The 9,827-nt window shown below is 36.0% G+C and overlaps 1 protein-coding gene across 1 annotated transcript; it reads left to right on the plus strand.

Annotated features, from left to right (window-relative positions):
- Positions 1–3,355: 3,355 nt before the first annotated feature.
- LOC133288193 (protein ENHANCER OF LHP1 1) lies at positions 3,356–8,214 on the plus strand. Its single transcript, XM_061485900.1, has 12 exons — positions 3,356–3,632; positions 4,081–5,192; positions 5,320–5,496; positions 5,697–5,825; positions 6,046–6,159; positions 6,396–6,530; positions 6,638–6,693; positions 6,789–6,891; positions 6,973–7,089; positions 7,295–7,421; positions 7,551–7,681; positions 7,773–8,214. The coding sequence occupies exons 1-12, from the start codon at positions 3,356–3,358 to the stop codon at positions 8,169–8,171; spliced, it is 2,877 nt and encodes a 958-aa protein (XP_061341884.1). The 3' UTR covers positions 8,172–8,214.
- The last annotated feature ends 1,613 nt before the right edge of the window (positions 8,215–9,827 follow it).

Below are 9,827 nucleotides of genomic sequence, written 5' to 3' on the forward strand. Positions count from 1 at the left end.
CATGTTAAGTTAATAATATAATTGAAAGCATGTTTTAAAAATTATATTCCTAGATGTTTATCTATGGTGGCCGAACCTATACATGCCTAGAATGAAATCTTTAATAATTCTATTAAGTGTTATGATGACCTAATAATGTCCTAAAACCTACACAAGTGGGTAAGTAAGCAAAACAACTCCTCTAGGTAATTAAACCTGCAAAGCCGAGACCTATACATGGATAAAACACAAATGTTGAATGTTATATAAGTTACTAAAAGATGCTATGATGATGTTAGGGAGTCAAGGGAGCAAACAGGCAAGTAAAGAGATCAAAAGTTGAAAGTATACAAGTAAAGAACGACAAGTATTGTAAGTGTTTACAGTTGTTGAAGTAATCTCTCTATGTATGCCACCATTATGAAACTATGATAAGTTATGGTCTGACTGCAATCTGTTTATAGTGCTTTACATTATGTGATTATGATATTTTTGAAACTTAAAACCATGCTATTAAATGTTGGCTTGTGCACTGATACTCCAATTGCAACCTGACGAGGACTCTGGGTATCTCCGTAAGTCCGTAAAAGCCGGCAGGAATATGATGATGATGATGATGGCATGATATTTTTATATGATGATGTTAAATGTTCCATTTTGTATTGTTATTATAAACTGTTGCAGGAGTAAATGTCATAGTTGGAGAATGCTCCAGCTGTGAACCTTATGAGATTTTCCCCAAAATCTCACCCCCCTTGACCACCCAAGAAAGTTATGTGGGAAAGAAAGGGTAAGAGACTGGTACGTAAAGAAGAAGAAACTCCACCTACCTGGGAAGAGAAACTAAAGGATCTAACAGATAGAGGCCTATGGACTGAGGCTATGAAATTATTAATAGAAACTTTTCCACCTTATGATTTCGATGAAGCACTAAGTACACAATGGCTAGAGGAACCACAACCACATTATGACTGGGCTTATGATGCGGCATAAATTATGTTTTTATTTATGATTAGTTAATCTTTTTGGAATTACATTAAATAATGTTTAGTGTTATTTATTTTGTATTGACGTTTTAACGCTTTTAATTTTATATGGAATAAGTATGGTTATGTGTTTCCATTCCGCACTCTGATATTTGCATTCGTAAAGTTTAAATTTAGACTTCCGCGCGTTGAATGCATGATGAAGGTGCACCCTGTATGTATTTTCACATTTGGGGTGTTACAGTAGACGTATGTAATTCCTACATGTTTATTTTCTGGCCAGTAGGATTTTGACACACATGACATGGATATATGCTATATTGCACAGATTTTGGAACTTATACTGTTTTGCTGTTTTAGAACTTATATTGCACATGTAAGTGAGCTTGGGGTGGAGAGATCCTTGAGGACCCCTTGTCTTAGTGAGATTTCTTTTTAGAGATCTCACCCTGTGTTGGGGCACATTTCAGGTACAGGTACCTCAGGGGTTGAGACCTCTGGCGGCAGGAGGCCGGAGCTGAGTTGATATGCATGTTGTTTATACTATTATGCCTGGATGTTAACTTGCTGTATTGTTATTATATGGTTATTTGAGCTGAGACTTTGTTGGACTTTGTTGCCTTATTTGGTGAGCATGGGGGTTGTCCATGCCATATTGATTATGCTATGTTTATTTAGACTTATGTTGTATAATGAATCAGGATTTTGTCTGGTCTACGTGTTGTAGTTCCGTGACTAGATACACATCTATATGAGGTTATTCAGTTAGTTTTCTATTGCAATTTACGTACATGCATTATTTTGAAATAGGGATTCAGTAATCAACTTGGTTAACATTAATGACGCCATAATTGAAAAGAAAAAGTTAGCTTCCGCATTTAATTGAGCTGCGCTTAATACTTTAATATGATAACAATCCGGGTATACACGGGGTGTTACATTTTTATAAAGGGATCAAGGACATTTTAAAATGGGAGTGGTTAGGATGATGGGTTCCTTATGTTTTTGTTTGATACAAGTAAATAGTTGGCAGTCAAATAATTTTGCCTAATCATTCTTTTTTAATTTTTTTCTCAAATCTTCACGTGGATATTATAGAAGACACATATAATATGTAGTTGGAAAGCTCTTGACAAGCACAATAAAGCCCCAGGGTTTTATAGTATTTCGATAAAAAAAATTCACGAATTATAGCACCAAGATTTAGTTCCATTCAAGGTATTTCAAAAATTAGTTTAAAATTATTAATCGTGAGTGTTACTATCATATATGTATGACTCTAATGCCAAATATTTGGGAAAATAGAATACCTGATTGTACCCTCTTTAGTCGGAGAGAACATTGATCTAAGCATACTAGAGTTTTCCTCTCTATGACATATATCCAATACAACACATCCTTCCTGCAATGGGAGCATGACGACTAATAGGACTTAACTCTAATATATATAAGCTAAAGAGGGAACCTAACATAACCCTAGTCAACAATGTGTCTACTAGGTTCACCAATCACGAAAACCAGTCATACTCTTATGCTTATACTATGCTATCCAACTAGGCCCAGCACCAATAAATACAAAAATTTGACTCATCATATTAATTAAATTAAAATATCTATTAATCCGATTAATTAATTAATATTGCTTGCATAAAAAAAATTCTAACATTATGAACTGAGACCGTGGATGGGGTTTTTATTTTTTGGTATTAATAAGTTTGACGTCTAAATTCTTAAAGGAAGAATTTGGAGGTTTGCTCTAGATATTATAAGTAAGCTTTCTTTACTTACCATCCTAAAAGCCCAAAATTACAAGTCATCTGTATCACAAATATGTGATGAAATTACTTCTTTCCTTTATCTGTCTCATTTTTTGTCCATCTAATTGAGAAATGACTTCTTAACAAAAATAAAAATAAAAAACCAACTATTAAGAGAGAGTGTGTTTGTTACCATTTAAAAAAGAGATTTTTTTTAACTGAATTATCATTTTGTAATGGAAAAGTAATTTTAATTCCATATACATTGGGCGTTGTTAGTTAAGTTTGACTGTTTGAGAGTGGCCCAAAGCACAGACCAATTCCAGTTTGAAATGAACCCCATCTGCGTTGCCTCGGCCCATAACAAATCCATTTTTTTTTTCCGTCCATCGAAATCCAAACATATGGAGCCTCCGTTATCACTTATCACCCCCTCCCGCCAACGCCCAAAAAACACAAACTCCATTTCGCGCCCAAAACGAATCACTTTCAGTATTTCAGATTCAGATTTATTTACCTTAGCCCCCCCCCCCCCCCCCCCCCCCCCCCCCCCTATTCCCCTCAAAATCAAACCTTAGTCCTTCCTTATTATTCAACTCCAACCAAACCGAACCGGTTTCGTGAGCCGCCACCATGAAAGTCCGGTCGGTGAAGCTGAGGGATGCCCACGCCCACAAGGGTGGCCGCCCTTCCTTCTGCTCCGTCGTGTGGGACCAGCAAGCCAAACATCTGGTCACCGCCTCCTCTTCCGACGTGTCCATTTCAATCCACGACCCTCTTCTCCCCTCCGCCACTCCCAGGATCCTCCGTCACCACCGCGACGGTGTCACCGCCTTGGCTCTTAGCCCCAATTCTACTTGCCTTGCTTCCGGATCCGTCGATCACTCCGTCAAACTCTATAAGTTCCCTGGTATTCTATTCTTTCTTTCTTTCTTTTTTCCTTTATCTTTTGAGATTTACGAGATTTTATTGTCGTAGCGTAATTTCACTCCTTATTTAAAAAATGAGGGAATTCAAATGTGTGAGAAATCCGTAACTTAATCCTTTGAGAATTATTCATGGGTTCATCAATTACTCAGACTAGTCTGATTTGAACTGATAGGCTGCAAAACTCTCTTAACCAAGTTTTAACATGAATGTGTTTTCTAGGTTCTAGAATTTGAGACCTGCTTTGCTTGGTGGTCGTAAGTGAATACTTCATAGGTTTGGGTTGACACTTGTAACCAAATCTATTTAATTGAACATCAATAGCATGCGAATTTACTATCTAAAGTGAATTGTATTTTTATAATTGTTTAAAATTTTTTGAGGAAAATGTGTTTCAATTTGATTGGACTTTTAGGATTGATTGTTGGCAGGTGGAGAGTTTGAGACAAATATTACGAGGTTTACACTTCCAATACGTTCTCTGGCGTTTAACAAATCAGGGAGCATGTTGGCGGCGGCTGGTGATGATGAGGGTATCAAGCTTATAAATACAGTTGATGGTTCCATTGCTAGGGTTCTCAAAGGGCATAAAGGTTCTGTTACTGGCTTAGCTTTTGACCCTAACGGTGAATACTTAGCGTCTCTGGATTCTACTGGAACTGTTATTTTTTGGGAACTACACTCTGGGAGAATCCTTCATAACCTCAAAGGCATCGCTCCTGACACTGGGGTTGATGTTTCAACCATGAATGTTCTTTGCTGGAGTCCCGATGGTGAGACCTTAGCTGTTCCTGGGTTGCGAAATGATGTGGTGATGTATGATAGGGACACGGCTGAGAAGTTGTTTTCTTTGAGAGGGGATCACATACAACCTATATGTTTCTTGTGTTGGTCACCCAATGGGAAATACATGGCTACTTCTGGTTTAGACAAGCAGGTTCTGATTTGGGATGTTGATAGGAAGCAGGACATTGATAGACAGAAGTTTGATGAAAGAGTGAGTAGCATGGCGTGGAAGCCAACTGGGAATGCCTTAGCTGTTGTTGATGTTATGGGAAAGTATGGTATCTGGGAGAATGTTATTCCTTCATCTATGAAGTCTCCAACTGAGGATATACCTATGCAATACAAGAATAGTAAAGGGGTTCTTTTGTTTGACGAGGAGGATCCGGAAAATAGTGCAAGTGGAAGCTTGAGTGATGTTGGTGAAAATAGTAATGGTGTGTCCGAGCCACCACCTAGCAGGAAAAGATTGCGTAAGCCGTCTTTGAGCGAGGAAAATTTAGATGATGATGGAGGTGATGAAATTGCTTTGTTTCCCAAGGTTGAATCCCACAAGAAACGGAATCACTTGCATAAGGAAAATTTGGATAATGGGAATGTGTTGGGATTTAGAAGCACGATGGTAACTTCTAGGCCAAAGATGCAGGAGGCATTTCAACCAGGATCTACTCCTGTGCAGTCTGGAAAAAGGCGCTTCTTATGCTACAATATGCTTGGAAGTATAACCACTGTTGAACATGATGGATTCTCTCATATTGAGGTAATACATGAGAACTAGGATAATTTGAGCAAGTTTCATCCCTAGGAGTTAGCACCATCTCCATGTGGATTTTGGTTAAATCGTTACTTCTGGCATATATTAATGAGTTGACATGTCTTTGTTACAGATTGATTTTCATGATACTGGAAGCAGTCCTCGAGTTCCATCTATGACTGATCATTTTGGATTTACAATGGCCTCATTAAATGAGGATGGGAGCGTCTTTGCAAATCCTTGCAAGGGGGAGAAGAACATGAGCACCCTCATGTATCGCCCATTTAGTAGCTGGGCTAATAATACCGAGGTCAGATTGTGTGCTTATCCCGTGTAGTTCGAGTCAATGCCTTTTTTATAGAAGAAAATTTTATTAAAAGAAGAAATGGAATTACTCCTTCGTTTACCATCATATGGTTATAAGGATATACAAATAGCGGTGTTTGTGGTTAACACTCTGCATGATATGAAATTTCACTGTCTGCTTACTTTGTTTAAAATTTTTGGCAGTGGTCTATGCGCTTTGAAGGAGAAGAAGTGAAGGTTGTTGCACTTGGAGCTGCTTGGGTGGCTGCGGCAACTAGTTTTAACTATCTTCGGATCTTTACTGAGGGTGGTTTGCAGGTTTGTCGCACATTTGTAGCTTATTTACATTTTTTTTTCCATTTTCAATAACTGAATATTGGAGGCATGATACTTCTCCAAATGTAAAAGAACTAAAAATGGTAGATAAGTGTGTACTTTCTGACCTTTCATTTAAAATATTATCTTATGTGTTAACACGTGTAACAAAGAGAATCTGTAGTTGTTGATATTTGATAGTAGTTGCACCCAGCATCTACACAGTTGTTAATCTATTTTATTGCAGAAACATGTTATTTCGCTAGATGGGCCAGTTGTGACTGCATCGGGTTTCAACGACAAGCTTGCGGTTGTGACTCATGCTTCTGATTGCCTTTCCTCAAATGATCAGGTTGGTTCCGTCTTCGTGGTAGCTGTTGCTTCTGAGATTGGCAGGCTAGTGTGGTTTTATTTAGTTTTAGTATATAGGATTGCGGATTACCACAAATATTTGAAGTTCTTCATTGTACTGTTGCTATTTAGTTTTTTATCTTTTTGAAGAGGTTATTGTAGAGGGAGAGCATAATCATCTGGTTATACGAACATCATAAATTTATGGTGATAGTATATTTCTTGTTAAACATGCAGGTGCTAGAGTTTAAAATATTTAATATACCTCATGGGACCCAACCACTTCGAGGTCGCTTGCCATTAAGTCCTGGGTCATCTCTAAGTTGGTTTGGGTTTAGTGAAGAAGGCCAATTGTGTTCGTACGATTCCAAGGTATTCATTGATTTTATATTTAGTGTTGATATTTGATATTTATTTCACTCGGCTTATGAATACATCTTGTTATTATAGTAAGCTGATCTAGTGAGTATAATATGTAGGGGGTGCTAAGATCATATACAAGCCAATTCGGTGGTAGCTGGCTCCCACTCTTCAGGTTCAATATTCGTTTAACCATGTGCACTGGTTTAATGTGCCTTATAATCTTATTCCTGACCTTTGATGATTTGTCTTATTCAAATTACAACGCAGTGCTATTAAAGAGAAGAAGTCAGATGAAAACTATTGGGTGGCTGGGTTGAATTCAAGCAAGTTATTTTGTGTGATATGCAAAAAGCCTGACGCCTTCCCACAGGTATATGACTAGGACAGTTAGATGCATTCCATTTTTCTCCTTTGTCCATGACTAAACTATTTGTATTCACTTCCTTTTCAGGTGATGCCTAAACCAGTTCTCACTCTATTGAATCTTTCATTTCCTCTCGCTTCCTCTGATTTGGGATCTGAAGCCCTTGAAAATGAGTTTATAATGAACAGCATGCGTCTCTTTGAGGTTTGTTCTTGTACCCTTTCAAATTTATTGGTCATTATTGTTGTACCTTCTAGCGAGCCTGTCATAAGTCTTGATTCATATTTATCTAATTCATCATGGGCACCCACGGTTTATTTTCTTATTGGTCGTGTTGGTTCTAATTTGAGTTTGAATTGTTTTTATCATTGCTGTTCAATAGCTGAGTTAGTAAATATTTAACATGCAGATTCAGAAAAAAATGGAAGAAATGGCTATTGCTGGTTTAGACACTAGTTCGCTTGATGATGATGCTTTCGATTTGGAAGCAGCACAAGATAGATGTATTCTTAGGCTTATAGCATCCTGCTGCAACAGTGAGTTCCTATGCTCTCTGTCTGTCTGTTTCTTCCCCCCCCCCTCTCTCTCTCTCTCTCCACTTTGTAAAACCTGAGTTGTAGAAGTGAAAAAAGTCAGTCCTGCCTCACACTAAACGAATATTTCAGGTGATAAGCTTGTGCGAGCTACTGAACTTGTGAAGCTTTTGTCACTGGACAAATCAATGAAAGGTGCAATAAAACTTGTTACTTCTTTGAAGCTTCCAAACTTGGCGGAAAGGTTCAGCAGCATATTGGAGGTAAGCCTCCTATATTAAAACAAAGAAGTGTACAGAGAGGATATAAACTCACTGTCATCTTTACCTTGTTAATTTTGTATGCTTAAAACAGGAAAGGCTACTTCAAGAAGTGAAAAAAACTACGGAAACCAACCTCAAAGAAAACTGTCTTGCACCCATTCCAGCTGATGCTTCAACATCAAAAGCAGTTGCTATGTCATCACCAAAATTATCTGCTCCGTTGTTCATAAAGAAAGACAGAACACAAGAGGGAGCTAAAGCTGGAGTAAATAAAACTGTAACGGTGAATGAAACTCCAAAGGCAAAGCAGAGAGTGGATGAAACAAGTGACAAGGGGGGGAAGCTGGGTGATATGCTTCAGGTGCAAGCTCCTCACACACATGATCCCTCTATAAAGTCGTCATTTAAGCAGGGAGCTAACAAGACAGAGGCTAGTTTTGCACATTCAAATAGGCCGTCCAATCCATTTTTGAAGTCTTCTATCAAGTGAGTAAATTTATCTACTCCAATGAAATGAAAAACACGATTGAGGTTTTAGGTAGTTCAGTTGAGATCATAAATCGAGATAAGATCTTTAACGTGGAAAAATTTATTATTCTATCACTGCATTATATATTTCCAGGAATACATACTCTAACTATCAAAGTTATTTTTTTTTTCTCTCTTCAAAAATTGTTGACGGGGAGAAAGAAAAAATAACTTTAATATTTTCACTATGTATTCTCAGAAATACATAATACAAATATGATCGTCATATTGAACACTCAATACAATAGTGGTACCAAAAATGCTCTCTTGCTTCTTTTTTCATGATGGATCAATTTTTAAAAGCAAAAAAGTCTAGAGAAAATTGAGAATCCTTTGTATATTGCAATAAAATCTTATTGTAATTCACCCCCCCACCCCCCTCCCCCCAAAAAAATGTAACTATTGTTTGAATTCAATATAAATTGTTATGACTCTTTGCATGCATGGCCCCGTTTTTTAATACAATCAAATACTTAATGTATTAACCAAGGTTTTAATACCTCATTAGGAGAAAAAATTATTTCTTATATATACATAAAAATATGTGAGATTCATATTTTTTTCTCTCTATTCTCTTTTCATGGCCTCATATGAGCTCCATATATTTTTATATGTATTTAGAAAATAATTTTATCTTTTACAACATAAAAAATATTAAACCCATTAACTAAATAGTAAATGCTCCCTCTAACCTTTACTGAACGGGAGAAGAGTCTTATTCAGAATCTCATTCGATTATATTTGATTAGTTTTCAATAGTTACTAAACTTTTGAGCATTGTGAAATAAGGGTTGTTCCTTATTCAAAAAATATTGAATGTTAATGCGTAAAATTATTTTACTATTGGTCCATCTTTACATCTAGGAGGTAATTTTTTTTCAATTATTGATTATATAGTGTTTTTATTTACAACCACGGGATCAAATTAAGTAAGATGGTTAAGATTAAAAGCAAGTGTAAAAAAATTAAAATTATTGTTAATCATGATTTCATTTTAATTAGGGATATTTTTGACATCTTAAATATAATTTAGAATTTTATTGATTGAGGATATTATCAATATTTTATATAATAATGACATTTTAGACATTTAAGAGGTTAAATGATGTATTCTATAATTACAATGAGTTTGAAGGATAAATTGAAACGATACTTAAGTGATAATTGTTGTAACAACAGTGGATGGAAATAAATTTTTCCCTTGTTATTAACAAGGAATGAAGTAGAAAGTGACTTAAGAGTGTTGAATTTTATCGAATCATAAGATATAGAAGTATAATAAAAAATAATTTAAAAGTATATAATATTATATAAATCCAAATTCAACAAAGAATTCAATCAGCAAAATACATAAGTAACAAAAGTTCAAATGAGTTATTCTCGTACTCATCAATCATCAAGATTAATATTATCACTCTTATTATCACTATCATTTTTTATCTTCGAAAACGTTTTCTTGGCTTTGTGTATTGAAGTGAAATAATTTTTTTGTGCAATACGGTGTATTGTATTTCGATTTCACTAGAAAGTTGCTAGATGGAATTTTTTTTTTACTTTCTATCTTACATGGAAGGAAGATATTATTATGTACACGATTTTATATCGCGTGAACAGTTAT

Source organism: Gastrolobium bilobum, unplaced genomic scaffold (assembly GCF_033153095.1).
Source record: "Gastrolobium bilobum isolate Gb01-03AN ecotype WA unplaced genomic scaffold, APGP_CSIRO_Gbil_v1 utg7961, whole genome shotgun sequence".
NCBI classification, from domain to species: domain Eukaryota; kingdom Viridiplantae; phylum Streptophyta; class Magnoliopsida; order Fabales; family Fabaceae; genus Gastrolobium; species Gastrolobium bilobum.

Excerpts from the sequence above, each read along its gene's own strand:
- LOC133288193 (XM_061485900.1), top strand. The coding sequence starts at position 3,356 with ATGAAAGTCCGGTCGGTGAAGCTGAGGGATGCCCACGCCCACAAGGGT. Across the intron at positions 7,422-7,550 it reads TATAGCATCCTGCTGCAACA|GTGATAAGCTTGTGCGAGCT; the intron begins GTGAGTTCCTAT and ends CGAATATTTCAG. Across the intron at positions 7,682-7,772 it reads GGTTCAGCAGCATATTGGAG|GAAAGGCTACTTCAAGAAGT; the intron begins GTAAGCCTCCTA and ends TGCTTAAAACAG.